This window comes from Nerophis lumbriciformis, linkage group LG24, assembly GCF_033978685.3.
Source record: "Nerophis lumbriciformis linkage group LG24, RoL_Nlum_v2.1, whole genome shotgun sequence".
NCBI classification, from domain to species: domain Eukaryota; kingdom Metazoa; phylum Chordata; class Actinopteri; order Syngnathiformes; family Syngnathidae; genus Nerophis; species Nerophis lumbriciformis.
In genome coordinates this window covers 10,135,001-10,160,000 of record NC_084571.2, presented here as the reverse complement: position 1 = coordinate 10,160,000, position 25,000 = coordinate 10,135,001, and the positions used below count along the sequence as shown (strand labels likewise).

The 25,000-nt window shown below is 41.0% G+C and overlaps 1 protein-coding gene across 5 annotated transcripts in view; it reads right to left on the bottom strand.

Moving 5' to 3' along the window:
* Positions 1 to 25,000, bottom strand: part of LOC133620241 (caskin-2-like) — a 50,129-nt gene that overhangs the window by 2,976 nt on the left and 22,153 nt on the right. Inside the window, exons 5-19 of one of the 5 annotated variants that reach the window (XM_061981555.2) lie at positions 18,905 to 19,050; positions 18,713 to 18,808; positions 18,520 to 18,650; positions 18,269 to 18,377; positions 13,083 to 13,191; positions 9,746 to 9,840; positions 9,424 to 9,541; positions 9,103 to 9,360; positions 5,653 to 5,789; positions 5,539 to 5,584; positions 4,096 to 4,223; positions 3,922 to 4,032; positions 3,728 to 3,829; positions 151 to 289; positions 1 to 82 (exon numbers count right to left, since the gene is read on the bottom strand). The exon at positions 1 to 82 is cut by the window's left edge and continues 1,508 nt beyond it. In XM_061981555.2, coding sequence (XP_061837539.2) covers positions 1 to 82; positions 151 to 289; positions 3,728 to 3,829; positions 3,922 to 4,032; positions 4,096 to 4,223; positions 5,539 to 5,584; positions 5,653 to 5,789; positions 9,103 to 9,360; positions 9,424 to 9,541; positions 9,746 to 9,840; positions 13,083 to 13,191; positions 18,269 to 18,377; positions 18,520 to 18,650; positions 18,713 to 18,808; positions 18,905 to 19,050 — 1,807 coding nt within the window. Of the gene's footprint in view, positions 83 to 150; positions 290 to 3,727; positions 3,830 to 3,921; positions 4,033 to 4,095; positions 4,224 to 5,538; positions 5,585 to 5,652; positions 5,790 to 8,814; positions 8,890 to 9,102; positions 9,361 to 9,423; positions 9,542 to 9,745; positions 9,841 to 13,082; positions 13,192 to 18,268; positions 18,378 to 18,519; positions 18,651 to 18,712; positions 18,809 to 18,904; positions 19,051 to 25,000 lie in introns of all 5 variants that reach the window. The other 4 variants (XM_061981556.2, XM_061981557.2, XM_061981558.2 and 1 more) reach the window with 4 other exon arrangements.

Below are 25,000 nucleotides of genomic sequence, written 5' to 3'. Positions count from 1 at the left end.
TTACGTCGCAACGTGCCTTGGGCGGCTGCCCTGTGGATGTCACACAACTTCTTCACCGCCAGCATCAGCTTCTTCTGGTGACCTGCCGGACAACGGACACAATCAGAGCTGGGACAGCCAGGAGACACACTGAGAGGGACGAGTCCTCACCCAGCTTGGTGATGCCGATCTCCTGTAGGTCTTCCCACGTCAGGTCTTTGACGATGCTGATGCTGTCGTAGCCGTTTTCGCAAAGTCTTTTCAGGTACTGAGGGAGGCCGATGGCACTCAGCCACTCGCCAAGGTCTGACTGCAACACAACAACACGCCCTGTTAGCACAATCTCATGTCTCATGTCACCTAACAGGAGGTGACATGAGACATAAAGTGAACGTGGGATTACATGGACATGAGGTGACATGAGGTAACATGAACAGGAGGTGACATGAACAGGAGGTGACATGAACATAAGGTGACATGAACAGGAGGTGACGTGAACATGAGGTGACATGAGGTAACATGAACAGGAGGTGACATGAACAGGAGGTGACATGAGGTAACATGAACATGAGGTGACATGAACAGGAGGTGACATGAACATAAGGTGACATGAACAGGAGGTGACGTGAACAGGAGGTGACGTGAACAGGAGGTGACGTGAGGTAACATGAACATGAGGTGACAAGAACAGGAGGTGACATGAGGTAACATGAACATGAGGTGACATGAACAGGAGGTGACATGAGGTAACACGAACATGAGGTGACATGAGGTAACATAAACATGAGGTGACAAGAACAGGAGGTGACATGAGGTAACATGAACATGAGGTGACATGAACAGGAGGTGACATGAGGTAACATGAACATGAGGTGACATGAGGTAACATGAACAGGAGGTGACATGAGGTAACATGAACATGAGGTAACATGAACATGAGGTGACATGAGGTAACATGAACATGAGGTGACAAGAACAGGAGGTGACATGAGGTAACATGAACATGAGGTAACATGAGGTAACATGAACATGAGGTAACATGAACATGAGGTGACATGAGGTGACATGAGGTAACATGAACATGAGGTGACAAGAACAGGAGGTGACATGAGGTAACATGAACATGAGGTGACAAGAACAGGAGGTGACATGAGGTAACATGAACATGAGGTGACATGAACAGGAGGTGACATGAGGTAACATGAACATGGGGTGACATGAGGTAACATGAACAGGAGGTGACATAAGGTAACATGAACATGAGGTAACATGAACATGAGGTGACATGAAGTGACATGAACATGAGGTGACATGAATAGAAGGTGACATGAGGTAACATGAAAATGAGGTGACATGAACATGAGGTGACATGAGGTAACATGAACATGAGGTGACATGAACATGAGGTGACATTAGGTAACATGAACATGAGGTGGCATGAAAATGAGGTGACATTAGGTAACATGAACATGAGGTGACATGAACATGAAGTGACTTGAGGTGACATGAGATAACATGAACATGATGTGACATGAGGTAACATGAACATGAAGTGACACGAGATAACATGAACATGATGTGAACATGAGATAACATGAACATGATGTGACATGATGTGACATGAACAGAAGGTGACATGAGGTAACATGAACATGAGGTGACATGAGGTGGCATGAACATGACGTGACATTAGGTAACATGAACATGAGGTGACATGAACATGAAGTGACAGGAGGTGACATGAGATAACATGAACATGATGTGACATGAGGTAACATGAACATGAAGTGACATGAGATAACATGAACATGATGTGAACATGAGATAACATGAACATGATGTGACATGAACAGAAGGTGACATGAGGTAACATGAACATGAGGTGACATGAGGTAACATGAACATGAGGTGACATGAGGTAACATGAACATGATGTGACATGAACATGAGGTGACTTGAAACACTGTAACAAGTGACATAAAACTTGAGGTGAACGTGGAATTACATGAACATGAGGTACATCAGACTCCATGAGGTGACATGAGATTACAGTAACATGAGGTGACATGAACATGAGATGACATAAGGTTAAGAGGTGAGATGAGACGTGAGGTGAATGTGGATTACATGGGATGAAATGCAAAAACATGAGAGAAATGAGAAGCATGAGGCGACAATAGATGACAGGAGATGACAAAGTAACATGAGAGAAATGAGAATTGTCAGGTGACATGATAAGACATGCAGTAAAATGAGAAAAATGAGAAGCATGAGGTGACAAAAGTTAACTTGAGATGACATGAGGTAACATGAGAGAAATGAGAGCATTGGTCTGACAAAAGGTGACATAAGAGATTACATGAAGTACCATGAGAGGAATGAAAAGCATAAGGTGACATGAGACGACGTCGTGTAACATGAGAGATATTAGATACATGAGGTGACATAACATGAAATTACATGAGAGATATTACATACATGAGGTGACATAACATGAGATGACATGAAGTAACATGAGAGAAATGAGATATGTGAGGTGACAAAAGACGACATTGGATGACATGCAGTAACACTAGAGAAATGAGAAGGTGACATGATACAATAATGTGAGCGAAATGAGATACATGAGGTAACATGAAATGACATGCAGTAACATGTTACTGCACCTCTAATCAACATCTTTATCCAAACGAAGAAGAAGAACCATGGTCTGACAAAAAGAGGTTAACATGAGATGAGATGCAGTAACATGAGATGCATGAGGTGCCAAAAGGTGACAAGAGATGAAATGAGATGAAGCAAAATGTGAAAAATTAGAAGGTGATAAAAGGTGGCATGGAATGAGATGAGATGCAGTAGTAACATGAGAGAAATGAGAAGGTGGAAAAGGTGACATGAGATGAGATGACATACAGTTATAACATGAGATGCATGGGAAAGTGACAACAGATGAGATGAGATGACATGCAGTAACGAGAGAAATAACAAGCATGAGGTGACATGGTATGACATGCAGTAGGAACATGAGAGCAATGAGAACTATGAGGTGACATGAGATGAGATGCAGTAACATGAGAGAAACGAGACGCATGAGATGACATGAGATGACAAAGTAACATGAGAGAAATGAGAAGCATTAGGTGACAAAAGGTGACAAGAGATGACATGCAGTAGTAACATGAAATAAATGAGAAGCATGAGGTGACAAAAGATGGCATGAGATTAGATGCTACGCAGTAGTACCACGAGAGCAAAGAGAAGCATGAGATGACATACAGTAACATGAGAAGGTAACAAAAGGTGACATGAGATATGAGATGCCATGCAGTAACATGAGGTGACAAAAGGTGACATGAGATGAGATGCAGTGGTAACATTAGAGAAATGAGAAGTAAAAGGTGACAAAAGGTGGCATGAGATGAGATGCCATGCAGTAGACCATGAAAGCAATGAAAAGCATGAGGTGACAAAAGGTGACATGAGATGAAATGACATACAGTAACATGAGAATGTAACAAAATGTGACATGAGATGAGATGCCATGCGGTAGTAACATGAGAGCAATGAGACGCATGAGGTGACAAAAGGTGACATGAGATGAAATGACATGCAGCAACATGAGAAGTTAACAACAGGTGACACGAGATATGAGATGCCATGCAGTAGTACCATGAGAGCAATGAGAAGCATGAGGTGACATGGGGTGCGGTGAGACAAGAAGCAGTTGAGTGTGAGACTTGAGTCTTACTGGCACAAACTCTGGCAGCCAGTCTGGAATGTTGAGCTTGTTGATCTCCATGGAGATCTTCTTGCGATGTCCAGGTTTGGTGACACCAATGGCGGTCAGGTCCTGACACAAGAAGGTGAGGTTGCACGATGACTATGCAAGTGAGGCGACACGAGGAGCTGCTATTGTGTGTGCCAACATCAAACATGCTTCACCTCGGGCGTCATCCTGCTGATGGTGGGCACGTCGTAGCCGGCACTGATGAAGTTCCCCGTGTACTGCTCCAACTGGAACTCCCTGAGCCACTCCAAGATGGCCTCGGCATCCTGAGAGATGTTCATGAAGTGTCACCATGGCTATTAAGAGCAGGTGTGGAGGTGTGGACGCACCTTTCCATCCAGCAGCTGCTGAGGGCGAACAAACTGCTGGGTGAAGGTCTGCTCAGCAGGTTGTTGCACCGCCACTGTGGCCCTGCAGGGGGTGCCACCTGCAGATGGGTCACACACCTGAGCAGCATCTGGACAGTCCCAAGACACCATGAGGTTGTTTCTACACACAGGCGGTGTGTGTGTGTGTCCTTGTATTTCTACCCTTCTTGAGACATCAACATGGAAAAGCACCTTCCATGAGAGGAGGTGTGAACAAGTTAGGACATAAATCATGGTCCCAATACAGAAAACCATTGCATCTAATAGAAAATGTGTCATTTGCACCCCTGGTGGTGAAATCTATCAAAATGAGGGCGGTCCCAAAAAGGAGGGATTTTTCAAATTGACTGTGTCGCTTTTAAAAGTGCTCCCCCTCTGGTCAACATATGAAATAACTGTGTGTAAAAATTTGAAGTGCTCCCCCTCTGGCCAACATATGTAATAAGAAGTGTGTGTAAGAAATTGAAATGTGCCCCATTTGGCCAAAATTAATAAAACAAATAAAATAAACAGGTATATAGAGACATACTGTAATAACTTGAAGTTAATAATAAAGATTAAAAACCAATTACAAACAAAAAATTCGAACAAATAAATGAACTAAAAGCAGTCTTTTTCTCTCAATGTCTCAACTTTTTTCTTATAAAATTGGGAACAATTTCTCATATTCTTTCTGTTTCTGTAATATTGCAATATTTTCTCGTAAAAGTATTACTTTTTCTTGTAAAAGTATTACTTTTTCTTGTAAAAGTATTACTTTTTCTTGTAAAAGTATTACCTTTTAATGCAAAACGCTGACATTTGTCATATAAAATTCTGACATTTATCACAATATTGTACATTTTTTTGTTGTTCTTGTAAAATAGGGAAAACATTTTGAGTAAAATGATGACTTTTGTCATAGATTTGCCAAGTGAAATTCCGATTATTATTACAATATTGCCCAAATTTTAAAGTTTTCTTATAAAATTGTGACTTTTGTCGAGTAAAATTACGACTCTTTTCATAAAATAGCCAAAATTTTAAGTTTTTCTCGTAAAATTGTGACTGTTATTACCAGTAAATAAAATTCGAACTTTTATCATAATATTGCACAAATGTTCAGTTTTTCTTGTAACATTTTGACTTGCGTTGAGTTAAATTACGACTTTTATTATAATACTGCAAAAATTCCAAGTTTTTCTTGTGAAATTGTGACATTGTTCTTGTGAAATTTCAACTAATTTTTCACAACAAGCTTTTTTTATATTTACATAGTTTGTATATATTATTAGTGTTGTAAATAGAAATCTTTATATATCTAGAAAGGGTGGTCCTAAAGAGGTAGGCGTTATTCTGGTGTCTCGAGAAAGTAACAAATACAAGAATGTGTGTGTGTGTGAGTGTGTGTGAGAGAAATAGCACCTGCAGAATGAAGGTGCCTCTTGTCTGAGCCAGCAGATGGCGCTGTCTGCAGAGACAACCAGCACAAAGCTGAAGAGACATCATGTGGTGCAGGACACCAGCGTGTTCGTCTACCTTGTTGCTGTTGTCATGGTGACCAGCAGAGTGCTGGACGCCGTTGGGAGCGTTGTTACTGCCCGTGCTCTGCCCGCTTCCCGCGCTGCGAGTGCTGCCCACGCTCCCGGTGCTTCCCACGCTGTTCCTGTCTCCTGCTGCTCCCACACACAACACACCAGGGACCAAGTAAAGTTTAGGACGTCACGTTCACGTCAGCTCATCTGAGACGCACGGGTCAACGAGTCTGTGGGAGGGTTCAGTGCGCGGCGGGAGGGCCGTGGCATTTTGGAAAAGTTTGTCGCTAAAAAAAAAAAACGCAACGCAGCAGCAACCATTATTAGCACGCAAAAACCTTGTGTTAGAGCTACGTGATGATGTCATAACCACCACTACACTGCACACACACGGCCAGTCCACAACGATAAACTGCTCTGCTCCGATTGTGATGATGAGGTCACATGAGACATGAGGTGACATGAGGTGACTTTGAGACATGAATAAACAGAAGGTTACATCAGGTTCAATGAAGTAATATGTGACCTGAGACATAAAGTGACATGAGATTACATGAAGCAACATGAGGTGACACAGCAGGAAATGCCATGAGGCGTCATGAAGTGACATGAGATAACACTTTGTAACATATCATAGCAAGAAATGACATGAGGTGTCATGAAGTGACAAGAGACGACACTTAGTGGCATAACATAACAGGAAATGACATGAGGTGTCATGAAGTGACAAGAGACGACACTTAGTGACATAACATGGCAGGAAATGTCATGAGGTGTCATGAAGTGACATGAGACAAAACTTAGTGGCATAACATGGCAGGAAATAACATGAGACAACATGAAGTGACGTGAGAAGACACCTAGTGACATAACATGGCAGGAAATGACATGAGGCGTCATGAAGTGACATGAGACGACATTTAGTGACATTACATGGCAGGAAATGTCATGAGGTGTCATGAAGTGACATGAGGCAACACTTTGTAACATAGAGCAGGAAATGACATGAGGTGTCATGAAGTGACATGAGACGACACTTGGTGGCATAACATGGCAGGAAATGACATGAGGTGCCATGAAGTGACATGAGAAGACACCTAGTGACATAACATGGCAGGAAATGACATGAGGTGTCATGAAGTGACATGAGACGACACTTAGTGGCATACCATAGCAAGAAATAACATGAGGCGTCATGAAGTGACATGAGACGACACTTCGTGGCATACCACAGCAGGAAATGTCATGAGGCGTCCTGAAGTGACAAGAGACGACACTTGTATAACATGGCAAGAAATGACATGAGGTGTCATGAAGTGACATGAGAAGACACCTAGTGACATAACATGGCAGGAAATGTCATGAGGCGTCATGAAGTGACATGAGACGACACTTATTGACATTACATGGCAGGAAATGTCATGAGGTGTCATGAAGTGACATGAGACGACACTTTGTGACATAACATTGCAGGAAATTACATGAGGTGTCATGAAGTGACTTGAGACAACACCAAGTGGCATAACATAGCAGGAAATTACATGAGACAACATGAAGTAACATGAGAAGACACATAGTGACATAGCGTAGCAGGAAATGTCATGAGGTGTCATGAAGTGACATGAGACAACACTTTGTGACATAAAATTGCAGGAAATTACATGAGGTGTCATGAAGTGACATGAGACAACACCAAGTGGCATAACATAGCAGGAAATTACATGAGACAACATGAAGTGACATGAGAAGACACAGAGTGACATAACATGGCAGGAAATGACATGAGGCGTCATGAAGTGACATGAGACGACACTTAGTGACATTACATGGCAGGAAATGTCATGAGGTGTCATGAAGTGACATGAGACAACACTTTGTGACATAACATTGCAGGAAATTACATGAGGTGTCATGAAGTGACATGAGACGACACCAAGAGGCATAACATAGCAGGAAATTACATGAGACAACATGAAGTAACATGAGACGACACTCAGTGACATTACATGGCAGGAAATGTCATGAGGTGTCATGAAGTGACATGAGACGACACTTTGTGACATAACATTGCAGGAAATTACATGAGGTGTCATGAAGTGACATGAGACGACACCAAGAGGCATAACATAGCAGGAAATTACATGAGACAACATGAAGTAACATGAGAAGACACTTAGTGACATAGCATAGCAGGAAATTATATGAGGTGTCATTAAATGACATGAGAAGACACTTAGGGCCTGATTTACTAAGATCCAAACGACACACAGTAAACAGCGTGTGCAATCTATAAAATAGTGTGCACTATTAGTGGGCGTGTTGCGTGTGATTTACTAAGACTGCATGTACAAATGTAAAGTGATGTAGACTGCCTTATTTAAATGAGGATTTTGCATGTACTTTACATGCATCACCATGGAGACACTCATTTACTGCACATTCATGTTATCATGAGCATGAGTTATCACAAGCAGGAGACATCTCCCACTTTTTATGGGCATTTTAGAAGCAGTCCTGCAGTGCATCTACATTGAAAACACTTCTTTTTTTTAACCGCCAAAGGTGCGCTCATTGGAGGGAGGCTTTACTCCGACTTTACCCTAGCTCAAAACGCAAAAAAATGCATACTTAAGAAGTTTTTTTTAATACAAGAAATATTTTAATAATATATATTCTATTTCATGAGGTGGCGACTTGTCCACGGTGTACCCCGTCTTCCGCCCAAATGTAGCTGAGATAGGCTCCAGCACCCCCCGCGACCCCGAAAGGGACAAGCGGTAGAAAATGGATGGATGGATATTCTATGTGAAATAATCGAACGTCATTAAAAAAATATTAAATGACACCAAAAGGCATAAATTGAATGTATTAATAAGTCCTTAATTCCTCGAGCAGCTATAAATTATAAAAGGAAATTGCTGAGTAGACGATATATTACATATTAATACATACAAAATGGATTGCACACCTTCTTAACACTTTGCACACGTTTAGTCGTTCAGCTTTGCAAGTGTTTTAGTACACGCAAACCTTTAGTAAATCAGGTCCCTAGTGGCAGCAGGAAATGACATGAGGCGTCATGAAGCGACACAAGTCGGAGGTGGACCCTGTGAGGCGTGTGCGGATGCAGGGCTAGAAGCAGGACGCCATGTTGTTTGCGTCTTACCGTGACACGTGTCCCTGAGGACCCAGATGTCCTGGAAGGGACACCCGGTTTGAGACAGGTGGCTCAGAGACGCACCTATCAGACACAAAGATGCACTGAGTTCTATCGGGGGGGGAGGGTTGGGGGGGCGTGGCCAATGAGGTTACACGATCGACACCTGCTACTAATATTGTCACGTAGCCCCGCCCACAGGAAACGTGACGCGTGCGCCTGACAAAACGTGCTGTTGGATCGGTTAGTTGTGCCTGATGATGTCATCAAAAGTGGGGCGACGGCGGCCAGGCGTACCTGCGGCCAAGCCGTTGCTGAGAGGAGGAACCAGGTGGGTGGGGGGTGCGCAGAGCGTGTAGGAGTGGTCAGCCGTGAAGCTGCTGGACGGGGGGGCTCTGGACAGCAGCTGCTGGCGCTGAGCGGGCAGTGAGGCGTGCCGGGACAGGGTGCTCCCTACAGGCCGACACGTGCAGGTGCGGGGGGACCGGGGGGGATAGAATGTGTTGAGGTCAAAGGTCATGAGGAGAGGAGGCATGCAATGGGGGATGGGATGACCTGGAAGCATGCAGGTTAGTTGAGGGGGCGGGGCTAACGCCACGCTCTCGTCAGGCAACTCACCGCCTCGCCGGCTGATGACCTCCACAATGGAGGGCGGGAAGAAGCCCACCCGGTCCGTCCCCCTCTGGCTGTCATGGATGTGACCTTTCCAGCGCCCGTCCACGTGCTGCTCCAACACCTGCGCAAGAGGCACGGCACCTGTCAACGCTACCATGACAACCACCGCGGTCGCCGCCCCCCGAAAGATAAACTACCAGGGGGGGCGGAGTCTGGCGGGTGTTTTGATGGCTGGCATTGTTACTAGCACTAGCATAAAAAAGCATGTGTCATTATGGCCGACTAGCGGCTTCTAGTTAGTCAAGTTCTGGAAGGACCGGCCCACCGTGATCACGTCCCCGGCCCGGATGTTCAGGGCGGTGGGGTCGTGAAGGTTCCAGAAGTCTTTCAAAGCTCGTACCTGCAGAACACCTGTGGCATCTGTGGAGTCACACAACAGGTCCTTGAGACAGAGCATCATCTTTGTATTTGTATGCACATATTCATACCAGATAGAACTAGATGAGACAATTCCTGAAGAAATTGCGTGTGAATGCTCCAATGCTGAAGTTGAACTGAAATGCTGACAGAATGTAGTATGAATGTAAGAATTGGAATGGTTTGAACGTTGAAGAGTTTGAATTTCCAAGAAAAACGGAATTTGGTTTAGAACTTGGGAAAGTGTTAGTTGAATGAATGGAATGTGTTGATGTTGGAATGGTTTGAATAGGTTGAAAAAGGTGGGAATTGTGGAATCTGGGATTTTTTTTTAATTGATGAAGGAGAGCACACAATTTTGAACAGGCTGAATATTTTGGAGTTGGAACGGTTTGTATCGGATGAAAAATGTAGGAATTGTGGAACTTTGAAAGATGTCCCATTCATTTCAATGGGAATTTCATGGAAATTCGGGAATTTCGGGATAATCCGTAATTTTCTGGAAAATGTTAAAAGAGTTGAATCTTCTGAATGAGTTGAAATGGTAGGTGTTGGAATTTTTCAAATCGGTCGAAAAATGGTGAAGTAGTAACATTTTTAATTGAGAAATTGTATTAAGGAATTCCAGGAATTTCGGGAAAATCTGGAATTTTTCCAGTTCAAAAAACAAATTTGTTTTTTGTCCTGATTTTGAATGTTTAGACGGTGGAACGGTTGAAGTCGGTTGAAAAATGTGGAAAGAGTAGTCGCCAGAAAAAAGGGTCAAAAAGGGTTTGAAAAAAAGGGAATTCTGGGAATTCCTGGAATGTTTTTACCTTGGAAAAATGATTGTTTGAATTTCCAGGATGAGTGGAATATATTGAAGGTCAAAGGGTTTAAATCGGTTGAAAAATGTGGAAATGGTGGACGTTTGAAAAATAGCCAATTAATTTTGAATGGGAAAAATGTCCCGGAAAACCTGGAATTCTGGGAAATCTGGGAATTTGTCAAGGGAAAGCCCTGCGATTCCCGAATAGGCTGAACAGTTTGAAGTTGGAACGGTTTGAATCGGATGAAAAATGTGGAAGGTAAATCTAGAGGAGGAGGAGGAGGACGAGGAGGAGGATGAGGAGAAGAAGAAGAAGAAGAAGAAGAAGAAGAAGAAGAAGAAGAAGAAGAAGAAGAAGAAGAAGAAGAAGAAAAAATAATAGATAATAATAAATAATAAACCATATGTGTTTTTAGTCATTATTTCTATCAACGTTTTACATTTTACTCATTACATCACGGCTTTTTAGTCTGTTTTTTACATTTTTAAAGTATATCATTATTTGTTCATAAATGTCCCCCGGGCCACACTTTGAACATCCCTGCTTTACATATTTCAACGACAAAAGAGCGTCTCTAATACGTGTCTTGGCACTTATGGAAGTTATACGTTTATGTTGCTTCTGCGTGTTGCTACTTGTAGAGCAGGGCTATCCAACTGGCAGCACACGAGCCAAATCCGGCACGGGAAAGACCAGTTCAAAACTTGGGGGGACAAAACTATTTTTTTCAACAAATTCCTAAAAAATGACTAGAGTGCTACGGTTGTATAGAGGAACTTGGACCTCTTTGAACACATTGGCACATCTTGGCATTGACATTTGAACCTTGCTGGCAAACAAGGAACACTGGGGTCCAAACATGTGATTTACAGAACTGAGGCGTTCCTCAAGGCACCGCTTTAAGTCTTCTCTTTTTTGTCAATAACCAATTTTATTTGTATTGTGATTTATTTTACATTAAAAAAAATTACTTAAAGGCCACATTGGGTTAAAAATATGGAGGTTAATTTGTGTCTTTATTACAAAAGCTTTTTTTGACAAGGGAATTTATGTAACTGAATTTTTTGCGTTTGAATTTTGTGAACTGATTTTTTTTTACATTAAATTATGCTGACAATGTCATTGAAAAAAAAGGTTAGCAAAATGCATGGTTTTAAAATGTCATTGTTTTAAAATTCAGTGTAAAAAAAATCAATGCTGAGAACACTTTTTGTAAATTAAGACTGAAGCAATCGATTATTTATTATTATGATTATTAATCAATTATTATTATTTTTTATATATTATATATAAAATTGTCGGCATAATTTGATGTAAAAAAAATTATATTCACACAATTTAATTGCTAAAAATTCAGTTACATAAGTTCAGTGTCGAAAAAAGCTTTCATAATAAAGACACAAACTAACCTCCATAGCCAAAAGCAGACTGCATGTAAAGTAATACATATATACACGCATATATAGCCTATACCTGCGGTATATATGTGTGTATATATATATATATATATTGTAGTAATATGATATTATAATATATATATATATATATATATATATATATATATATATATATATACATACATCATGCTTTGTAAGGGTGTAATTTTAAATTGTGTATGACATTTGGATGTGTTTTATAATGTTCGCAAAGATTAGTGAGCGCATGTGCCACAGTTGTTGACTTTCTGTGTTGGTTATGGTTTGTTTGTATCAAGAGTGTGAAAGACTGTAAATTGATGCTGTTCTCTTTGACCAAAATTACCAATGCTATCCACATGATGGCGGCATATTTGCAGCATTGAGCGGTAGAAAATGGATGGATGGATGGATGGACTGTAAAATTCTTCAAATTAAACTCGAAAAGTGCCACAGGCTCGACTTCCTATTATATTTGGCACTTCTCACAGGCCAGAATGAAGACGCTGAGGGACCGCTGAGGGACCGCAATTGGCCCGCGGGTTGTAGTTTGGACACCACTGGTTTATAAACCAGGGCCAAAGCGCTAATTCCCGATTTGTGAGTTTATTTGTGGCCACAAATAAATGAGTAAATGGGAAACACTGACGCACGTGTGTGTTGCAGGAAGGATGGGCCTAGCTTCATCCTGGAGGTGAAGATGTGATAGCAAACAATTTTCATTTTTGTAATATGTTTATAATGAATGAATGTAATTACGATATATAAAAGCTATTAGAAGTGCAGCCCTATTGATGACAATAGGGGTCCGATCCTGGTCAGGCTGGTCTCACAGGAACTTAAACGGTCGAGCTCGCCGGATTACGGAGGACATGTAAACCCTCATATACAACACACACGCACGCACACACACACACACACACACACACACACACACACACACACTCACACACACACACACACACACACACACACACACACACACACACACAGAGAGAGAAGTTAGGACAGGCTGGTCTACCTCTGAGCAGCTGTTTGATTTCTCTGCTGGCGTGGGACGTGGTGAACTGGTTGACGATGTCCAGCGCCGTCTGGTTGTACGTGTTTCTGATGTTCACATCCACGCCAGCCTGTACACCGTGTGCACACACACACACACAAAGAATAGTAAAGTGGGTCAGGCTGCCAAAAAGAACTATCACTGATAGGGGATGGAATTGATAAGATTTTTCCGGTTCCGATTCTGCTTAACGATTCAGTTCTTTAACGGTTCTCTAATCGATTCTTATTTGGTAAAAAAGAGAACAAAAAGGTAGATTAGCATAAATTGTGTTTAGTTTAGAGCTAACATGACCTCACAAAACCAACAGTGAGAGGGGAAGTGCACTTTTTTGGGAATTTTGTCAAAATCATTATGAAAGACATGATGACGGATGGATTTTTTATAATGCATTCTAAATATTAAACAAACGTAAATAAAAGTCAGCTTACAGCGGAGCCAAAAGGAGCTACATTATTCCGCCCATAAAATCTGATAAATAACCATTCAAAAAGCGCCAACAATACTCCATTTACATTTCCTGACTTGAATATTAACCAAGTATTGGTGATATTGTTATTATAAACGCTAATGCAGACAAACTATTTATAGCGGCGACGTGATCACGTGGTAACCTGTTTCCTCGCTTCCCTGCTCCCTGTAAGTTTATTGTAGATCATAAATCATGCCTCTCACCTGAAAAGTAGATGGCACAGCCCCTTGAGACTCTCGTGATTTAGGGCTATATAAATAAACTTTGATTGATTGAATGATTGATACAGTTTGACAAGTATGGACACTTTGACAGCCATTTAGGACTCGGAAATAGCCAGAACAACACGAAAAATGCTTGTCTTTCATAATGATTGTTAACGACAGGCAAAATTCCCCAAAAATGCAGTTCCCCTTTAAGAGGCACATAGCATAGAAAAAAATAACTTTTGAAAATGAATATAAGAAATAATCTTCTGTAGAATTTAACCAAATAAAAACATATGTGGAAATTATTCAAGAATGTATCATCTATATTAACATTATGAAAACGTTCAAGAATCTTTTGTCATCTCCCTAGAAAATATATCGGTGACACTCAAAATATCAAAATGATTTGTTTAGATTTAGAAAATGAAACTATCATATACATAACATGCAACACAAAAGGAAAATCTAATTTAATACATTTGTGTGCACGTACAACACTTAAAACCTTTAGTGCATCTGTTAAATATTAAATTATGGAATGGATTAACCAAAGAAATCAAACAAAGCACCACTATGATTCAGTTGAAGAGACTGTTCAAACTACGAGTGTTCACAAAGTACAAATAAGAACAATTATAATGACCATCTTTTTTTTTTGAGATAATGATTATTTTTTGTATTTAATATTTGTTTACTTATCTGTGGTATATTATTATTTATTCACTGTTCTGTTACGAACAGAGAACAAGGAAATGGGATAAAATTGCTATGGTATGAAAAGGGGTAGGATTAAATAAACTCTGCTTCTTCCTACTCCTTTTCAGACGTGCGGTAATGAAACAACTGAAAATATGTGATGCATTACATTGCATCATATGCATGTTCGTAATAAACTGAAACTCTGATAGGGACAAGCGGTAGAAAATGGATGGATGAAAAAAAATAAAACTAAATAAAAAAAAGAAATGGATGGATGGATGAAAACTGATATTTCAAGCCTTCTTTTGATTTAATTTTGTTGATGATGGCTTACAGTTTATGAAAACCTTGAAGTGAAAATCTCATAAAAAATGCAGGATCTTCAAAAACTGTAAACCATGATCATCAAAAGGAGAATAAACACAAGCTTGACATATCTCACTTTGCATGTAAAAAGGTATTATCACATATTCGTTTCACATTTTAAGTAAAACTGCTGACATGAATGGACTTTTACATCATATTCTAATTTCGGGAGTTTCACCTGAATAATGGAAACGACTGACTGAAAATGTGGTTGCAGGAAAACAATCAACTGTTCTCTGACTGCGATTGAACATTCACTTCTTGAAAATCAGTAGCACTGTGGCTAACGGGCGCAAGTGTTAAACCACAAACTTAGCCACTGCTTGTACACCTGAAAGGAGATCCTATAGCGCCAAGCGGCAGATGTCATGCTCATCCAAATGAAAAGGCATCCATTTCAATTTACCGGGTAATTGCACTAACATGATGGGCGGTGAGTTAGTACCAGTTGTATTTCACACCTCACTCCTACCCACTTGGCTCAGGGTGGAGGACAGAGTAAAACAACTTGCACTGAGCCTAGTCTATAAAATTCGCTACACCTCCCTGATACCGAAGTACTTGTCAAACTACTTCCATAACGTAAATGACCGCCATAACCACAACACCAGGGGGAGCTCCACAAACCACGTTAAACCCAGATTCCGATCTAACAAAGGTCTTAACTCATTCTCCTTCTATGCCACATCAATATGGAATGCACTCCCAACAGGTGTAAAAGAAAGTGCATCTCTACCCTCCTTCAAAACCGCACTAAAAGAACACCTCCAGGCAACTACAACCCTTGACTAACAACCTCCCCCCACCACATCCCACCTCCCCGGATTGTAATGAATCAAATGTAAATAATCAAATGTATTTCTAATGTAGATACTTGTTCTCATGCTTTCTGAGCTCACTATGTTCACTGCTCGCTGTACATATCCTACCAAGTCAGACCTACACTGTTTCAATGTCCATTTCTCAGATGATATTATTGTTGATGACTGAAGCGCTGATATCAACCAAATCTAACCCCCCGCCCCAACCCCCTCCACATCCCACCCCCGGATTGTAAATAATGTAAATAATTCAATGTATATACTCTGATGATGATTAACTTGTGTGATGACTGTATTATGCTGATAGTATATATTTATACCATGAATTGATTAACGTGGACCCCGACTTAAACATGTTGAAAAACTTATTCGGGTGTTACCATTTAGTGGTCAATTGTACGGAATATGTACTGTACTGTGCAATCTACTAATAAAAGTCTCAATCAATCAATCAATCAATCAATCAGATGACGTGCTAGCGTTACTGCTGCTAGAATGAGATCCACGTGGTTAAAAAATGAGACTTTCATTTATAATTATAGCATGCGGTGTGTTCAAATGTTTCAGCATATTGCTCGTATGTCCTCTTGACGAAGTAGCAGTTTTGCAATCGTTTCTTGTAAAATGTAGTCAACTCTGGAGCGTTTGTTTTGTTTTTTCTGACCTCACTACGCACGTTGCGTAATGACGTCATTCCCAACCACTGGCATCGATAAGGGAACCGGTTGAAAAATTGACAAGCGATTCCGAGGAATTGATAGAGTGGGAACCGGTTCTGAGCATTTGACATAGCTAGTAGTTAGCCACATTCGCACAACCATGCTGAGGGATGGGAATCGAAAACCGGTTCTTGCTCAGAACTGGTTCCCATTGCATCAATTCCTTGGAATCGCTTGCCAAACAAATCTTCCGGGTGGGAATGGCGTCATCATGCAACATGCATAGTGACGTCATTTGGCAAAATGGCGGTGTCCGGGCGGAAAAAACACTAACATTTTACAAGAAAAGCACTACTTGTAATAATTATAATATGCGGAAACATTTGAACACACAGGATGCAATAATTATAAATGAAAGTTGCATTTTTGAACCGCTCCTTTGTCGTCCCAGCAGCAGTAACGCAAGCACGTCATCTGAATACAACAGGTACTGACTAACGGCTATCATGTTAGCACTATTATTTGTTCAATTGAAACAAATGCCTTCTCATTTAGATGAGCATGACGAGAGACAGATTCTGACGGGCTCCAAGGCGGGCAGTACTCGCCCCGATTCACGTCTGCCACTAGACGAATTTCACTGAGCAGCGACTAAGTTTGTGGTCAAAAGTTTGCATTTTCGGTAGGTGAATGTTCAATTGTAGTCAGAGAAAAGTTGCATGTTTTCCCACAACCAGATTGTCTCTCAGTCATTATATTATACGGGTGAAACTCAAAAAAATTAGTCCATTCATGTCAGCAATTAACTTTAAATGCAAAATGAATTTGTGATATTAACTCATTACATGCAAAGTGAGATATGTCAAGCCTTTCCCAGCAGGCACAAGACATTGAAACAACATTGATTTTACATACATGTCCTTTAAAACTGACTTCTAAACAATGTTGCAAAATATTTGTATTTGTATTTTGAGACAACGTTAATGTTGGATCCACATTGTTGGTTGGGAAATGACCAAATTTCAAAGGTCAAAACAACGTCACAACCCAACATTGATTAAATGTCGTCAAAAAGCATGTTGTTTCAACATTGTATTTGTGTTTTACAATATTGGTTGGGAAATGACCACAATTCAATGGTCAAATCAACGTCAAAACCCAACATTGATTAAACATTTTCAAAAAGCATGTTGTTTCAACGTTGTATTTGTGTTGTACAATATTGGTTGGGAAATGACCACAATTCAATGGTCAAATCAATGTCAAAACCCAACATTGATTAAACATTTTCAAAAAGTATGTTGTTTCAACGTTGTATTTGTGTTGTAGAATATTGGTTGGAAAATGACCAAATTTCAATGACCAAATCAACGTCAGAACCCGTCATTGATTAAACGTCGTCAAAAAGCATGTTGTTTCAATCTTAGGTTTGAGTTGTTGAATGTCAGGACCTATTTCAACAAGTTCTAAACGTTCTTTCAATGTCTTGTGCCTGCTGGGTTATTTGTTATAATTTTGATGATATCTGCATACAGTTTTTAAAACGTAACATTTTCTGAGATTTTCATAAACTGTAAGCCATAATCATCAAAATTATAAAAAAATAAGGGCTTGACATATCTCACTTTGCATGTATTAAGTTGACATCACATGTTACTAAATGTTACATTCTTGTGTAATTTGCACATGTTTTATTGTGTTAACGTCTACACAAGAATATTAATTTGGGACCTCACTGTAGGCTCCAAACTAAACAAAATTGATGCTAATCCACCTTTTTTTTCTCTTTATTTCCCAAATAAGAATTGATAAGAGAACCGTTAAGGAACCGAGTCGTTAAGCAGAATCAAAGTGAAATCGAAAAATCTTAACAATTCCTGTCCCTATCCGTGCTAGTTGCTCGCTGATAGCGAAGACTCACGTCCAGGAGCAGCCGCACCACTTCGGTCTTCCCGTACAGCGAAGCTTCGTGCAGAGCGGTGCCAGACTTAGTGGTGGTGTTGATATCGATGCCCGCCTTCAGCAGGAGCCTGGAACATCAGTGACATTCCTTCATCTTTATTTATACTTTATGATTCCATTGTTAAATTCACAGGTAGACATAAAATTGTATAATTTCCTGTTCCTGTCAGCAGCCAGCGTCATCCAATCAGAGAAATGTGATCTGCTTACACAATTATGTCTTTGTGTCCATTGCGAGCGGCAAGGTGCAGCGGCGTGGTAAAGGCCGAGTCGGTGGGTTCCTTCCTCTCGCCTTCCAACAGTGCCACCACCATGTTGCTGCTCAGCAGCAGCTGGGCCACCTGGGGACCGACAGCTTGGTGAGAATGCACACACACACACACACACACACACACACGCTCACCTTGACTCTTCCAAACTCACAGGCGAGGTCCAAAGGGGTCTTCTTGGCCTTGTTGACCAGACACGGGTTGGACTGGTGTTGCAGGAGCATCTCCGACTGAAAGACGCAGGGTTTTATTTTGAAGGCAAGTGTTGTTAAAAAGAAAAACACACACAAGCCAGGAGGATGAGGTGATGAAGATGAAGAGCTCACCACTTGGTAATGTCCGTATTGGGCGGCCAGGTGCAGGGGGATGTGTCCGTCTAGCGAGACTCCGTTGACGGACGCCCCTGAACGCAGCAGCATCAGGACCGACTCAGATTTGCCCTGCCATGCTGCGTAATGGAGAGGACGCATTCCTGCACACACCAGAATGATAGTGATGGTAATGGTGATTGTGATGATAGTCATGATGATGGTGAAGGTGATAATGATGATGGGGATGGAGCCGTGTTTAGAGAGAGTATGTTGGTAGCAAACATGGCGCCCTGTAGTCACGTGAGGGGCTTTTTACCAATCATTTAGGAGATCCTCTGGCCATACGCTCTCTGATTGGTTAAAAGCGCCTAACGTGACTCGTGATACTGGTGGTAATAGTGATGATGATAATGATGATGATGATGATAGTGATGGTGATGATGGTTATGGTGAATGGCGATAGTGAAGATGGTGGTGATGGTAATGATGATGATAATGATGGTGATGATGGGGATGGTGATAGTGATAATGATAGTGGTGAGGGTGATAGTGATGATAATGATGAAGATAGTGATAATGATGGTGGTGAGGGTGATAGTGATGATAGTGATAATGATGGTGGTGAGGGTGATTGTGATTATGATGGTGGTGAGGGTCATGGTGATGATAATGATGTTATAGTGATAATGATGGTGGTGAGGGTGATAGTGATGATAATGATGGTGATAGTGATAACGATGGTGGTGAGGGTGATAGTGATTAAGATGGTGGTGAGGGTGATAGTGATGATAATGATGGTGATAGTGATAATGATGGTGGTGAGGGTGATAGTGATGATAATGATAGTGATAGTGATAATGATGGTGGTGAAGGTGATAGTGATGGTGCTAATGATGGTGGTGAGGGTAATAGTGATGATGATGATGGTAATGGTGGTGTGACGATCTGTCACTTCACTTCAGTTTGTTTCCTTGTTTGGTGTTTATTTCCTGTCAGCGCTCTTATTTTTGTTGCATTTCCTGCATGTCTCCCTGAGCGCTCGTTCCCCTCACCTGTCCCTGTTTGGCAGTTGGGCACACCTGGTTGCAGTTGCCAATCAGGCGGCTATTCATGCCTGCCTCGCCTGTTTCTCAGGGCTCGAGGATTTTGTCGGGAACCCGACAACAACCCGGCGGTTGTGAACCCAAGATGCAGGGAACAGGAGGTTGACGAGCAGGTAAGAGTCTTTGTTATACTTAAACAATGAGGAAGCAGTCGTGTTTGTAACGGTTCTCAACATAATCAATACTCGAGCCCTGAGGAACAGGCAAGGCAGGCATAAATAGCCGCCTGATTGGCAACTGCAACTAGGTGTGCCAATCAGGGACAGGTGAGGGGAACGAGTGCTCAGGGAGACATGCAGGAAATGCAACAAAAATAAGAGCGCTGACAGGAAATAAACACCAAAACAGGAAGTGACAGATCGTCACAGGTGGTGATAGTGATGGTAGTGGTGATGATGGTGATAGTGATGGTAATGGTGATGTGATAGTGTTAGTGATGGTGGTGATGATGACGATGGTAATGGTGATGGTGATAGTGATAATGATGGTGGTGATGATGGTGACGATCGTAATGATGGTGATGGTGATAATGATGATGATGATGATGGTGATAGTCAGAGCCGTGTTTAGAGAGAATTATGGCCAACCCGGTTTCAAAGTTGGTAGCAAACATGGCGCCCTGCAGTCACATGAGGGGCTTTTGACTAATCATTTTGGAGATCCTCTGGCCATACGCTCTCTGATTGGTCAAAAGCTCCTCACATGACTAGTGACGGTGGTGATAATAGTGATGATGATGATGATGATGGTGGTGATGAAAATGATGGTGATGATCGTGATAGTGATGATGGTGATAAGGGTGATAGTGACGGTGATGGTGATGATGATGATGATAATGATGGTGATAGTGATAATGATAGTGGTAAGGGTGATAGTGATGGTGATGGTGGTGATAGTGGTGGTGATGAAAATGATGGTAATGATGGTGATAGTGATGATGGTGGTAAGGGTGATAGTGATGGTGATGTGATGATGATGATAGTGGTGATTAAAATGATAGTGATGATGGTGGTAATGATGGTGGTGATAATGATGGTGATGATGATGGTGGTGAGGGTCAGGGTGATAGTGATGGTGGCGAGGGTGATATTGATGGTAATGATGATGGTGATAGTGATACTGATGGTGGTGAGGTTGATAGTGATGGTGATGATGATAGTCAAAGCCGTGTTTAGAGAGACTATGGCCAACTCGGTTTCAAAGTTGGTAGCAAACATGGCGCCCTGTAGTCACGTGAGGGTTTTTTGACTAATCATTTTGGAGATCCTCTGGCTATACGCTCTCTGATTGGTTAAAAGCTCCTCATGTGACTTGTGATGGTGGTGATAATAGTGATGATAATAAAGATTATCATGATGATGATGGTAACGGTGGTGATGATGGTGATGATGATGATGGTAATGGTGGTGATGATGGTAATGGTGATAATGATGATGATGATGGTAATGGTGATAGTGATGATGGTGATGGTGATAGTGATGGTGATAGTGATGGTGATTAGAGATCGACCGATATGGCTTTTTTAGGGCTGATATTGATTATTAGTAGCCAAGGAGGACAATACTTGATATTTGTGGCAAATATTAATTTTGCACTAAAAGTTATTTAAACATGAATAGTATATGTCAGTAAACAGCTAGACAAGACTTTTAGTTGTTTTTGTTTACAGTTTTTAGGAATCGTAGGACCAGTAGCAAAATAATGTTTTTTGCGCTGCTAATGTGGTTAATTTAGCAGCAAAAAACATCAGGGGTTTCCACAAACACCTTTCTTACGTGTGTCTAAAGAGGAGCATCAACATTTGCATTTTAAAATATGGCAAATCTCCTGGGAAAGTTGGTGAAAAATAGGGCATGTTTCTACATCACAATAACTCACCATCTACTCAATTTTATAACAGTTAATGAATTGAATACATTGTAAGGTGTCCTTGTGAGGAACCCTGAAATACTGTGCATTTTTCAAGATGGATGACATAATTTCTTCCTGGTGGTTATAGAAAGTATGAGAATGAGTGAGCTGCTGCCTGCTTTTCTTTACTTATAATCTCATATTTGTCAAGATATTTACACAAAGTTTGGATTTTTGCCAGAGATATCTTTTCTGTCATGTACATGTCCATCCATCAATGTCGCGTGTGTTATGTGATTGAATCGCGGAACATGAAACTCGGCGCGTTACTTTAATGAGCCCACCCTCAGTGTTTTATGGACACAGCCTTGTTCGTTGCAGTAGCCAAAACAAACAAAATATAGCCGGTAAGATGCCGGGAAAAAAGGACAAAAACTGGATTTCACGTCAAAAAATGGTCGTTTTGAAAGCCAAGCAGAAGAGATGTACTGTTTACAAGCGTCCAACACTGCACGAGGAAGAGAAAGGATGGAAGGGGGACGCGTGAGCGCTGCAGTGAAACAAAAGGGAACTTTTCTCATGCAAGGCAAAAGGGCTGGCGCTTGAGCAGTGTTCATAACTTTCATCTTTACTGATTTTTTTTAAACACTGCTTTCAATGTGTATATTAGTGTTGTCCCTATACCAATATTTTGGTACCGGTGCCAAAATTATTTAGATACTTTTCTAAATAAAAGGGGACAACACAATATGTCATTATTGTCTTTATTTTAACAAAACATCTTAGGGTACATTAAACATATGTTTCTTATTGCAAGTTTGTCCTTAAATAAAATAGTGAACATACAAGACAACATGTCTTTTAGTAGTGAGTAAACAAACAAAGACTCGTAATTAGTCTCCCGACGTATGGAGTAACATATTGGCCCGGTACTTTTTAGAGGCGGTATAGTACCGAATATGATTCTTTAGTATTGCGGTACTATACTAATACCGGTATACCGTACAATCCTAGTGTATATATTGTGTGTGTGTGTGTGTGTGTGTGTGTGTGTGTGTGTGTGTGTGTGTGTGTGTGTGTGTGTGTGTATATATACAGTATATATATATATATATACAGTGTTGGGACTAACGCGTTACAAAGTAACGCGTTACTGTAACGCCGTTAGTTTCGGCGGTAACTAGTAATCTAACGCGTTATTTTTTTATATTCAGTAACTCAGTTACCGTTACTACATGATGCGTTACTGCGTTATTTTACGTTACTTTTTATGTAGTATAAAGTGTGTTTTATCGGAGGGCTGCTGTGTCATCGTTCTGATTCTTCTTGTGTCACAAGCCGGAGAAGAGAGAGAGACACGCGCTCTGTGTGTGAGTGTGTGTGTGAGAGTGGGGAGGGGGGGCGTGTCTGACCATGGCGGAGCCAGAAGTCGAGTTTGCTAACATGGAGATATTTTCACTACTTTTCTTTTGTCGAGCACAAAGAAAAGAACATTTTAGTTAAATGTAAATTGTGCTTTGGATCAAAGATGCCATCTACTGCCCAAAACAGCAATTCAAATCTGCTGAAACAAGCTACATAGCAACATGCTTCGACGAAGCTAGTAAAGAGAGACAGAGACTCTGATGCCACTTTACCTGCACCACCACCACTTCAGGATTAACTCTGCCTCTGCTCATTCACCGCTGAAGGTACACACACTCTGTCAATCAATGTTCCCTCTAATTTTTCATGTGTGTGAGCAAACGCAAAAACTCCCTGAGCATTGAGTGGAGCCCATGTGAGCAACATCAGACGTGCACACTGTGGCTACACCAGCAGCACACCTGTCCCAAACATGACTAAATAACAAGTTCAATCTCCATCCATCCATCCATTTTCGACCGCTTGTCCCTTTCGGGGTCGCTGGAGCCTATCTCAGCTGCATTCGGGCGGAAGGCTGGGTACACCCTGGACAAGTCCCCACCCATCGCAGGGCCAACACAGATAGACAGACAACATTCTCTTATTATTATAATCAAATGACAGCAGTCATTTCCATTTCTAATATAAGTGTTTAGGCCCACTTACAATGACAATAACAAAAAATATTGTTTTTCATGAACTGTGTACTTGTATTGTTTGTCTGGGTGGAGGTCCTGCTTTGGAAATAGTTTGTACCCCTTTCAGACATTGCATTTAGTTCCCATTAAAACATTCACATGTTGCACAATGAGATGTAAGCAGGGGATCATGTGTACATTCCTGCAACTTCCTGTTTGTAAAAAATATATTTTTATTAGTATGTATTTAATATATTAACAGCATTTAATGATTAATATTTATAAATTAAGATTCCTAATAAATGACACTAGAATAGGCACACATTTGATTGGTAAATCATAGAGTAACGACCTGGAATGACACTTTATGTGTGGTGTTGGAGTTGTCCGACTTTTTGTGTGGCTGTAAACGCATCACTGGTTAAGTGCCATATGTGCATGTGTTGGCGCAAGTGAGAAAGAGCGAGCGGCTGCTGCTGATATAACAGTGATGTGTTTATGGCCGACAATAAAGAGTTTTGCTCAGTAAAGTGATGGATGGAATTCATGTCCTCAAAGAGTCTCGACAGACGTATTATTATATTTGAACAATAATGACGAAAATGTTTTTCTCTGTCGTGTCCGTGTCGTGTCGAAAATTGTTATGCGCTTATTTTTTTATTTGATTTTGTGCGTGGCATAGATTTGTCGTGCGCAGAGGACGCTTGAGCAGTGCGCAATTGCACAGGCGCGCTCCTTAGAGGGAACGTTGCTGTCAATTCTCTTATATACTCTTTCATTTTAGACTTCTAGAGTGTTTGATTATCACATCACTCTAAATGTATAGACTATAAAGTTCACAAACATAAAGAGGGATGCTAGTGGGCCAGGCCAATCTTTCCTTATCTCTAAACTAAAACTGGGGAAATGTGTCGAGTGTTCTGGGCTTCAGACATGATTTTGTGTCAGAATTTCTTGAGGAAAAAATGCCTGGTTAGGCTTTGTGTATGTAGTGTGTGCCTTTCTTTCTTTACAGCTATGCTGTTATTATGCTGTTTGTTACTTATGTATGTTATGTTGCAGCTATTTAAAATAGTTTTGTCAATTTGTTCTGGCCAGAAACAAATTGGCCTTTG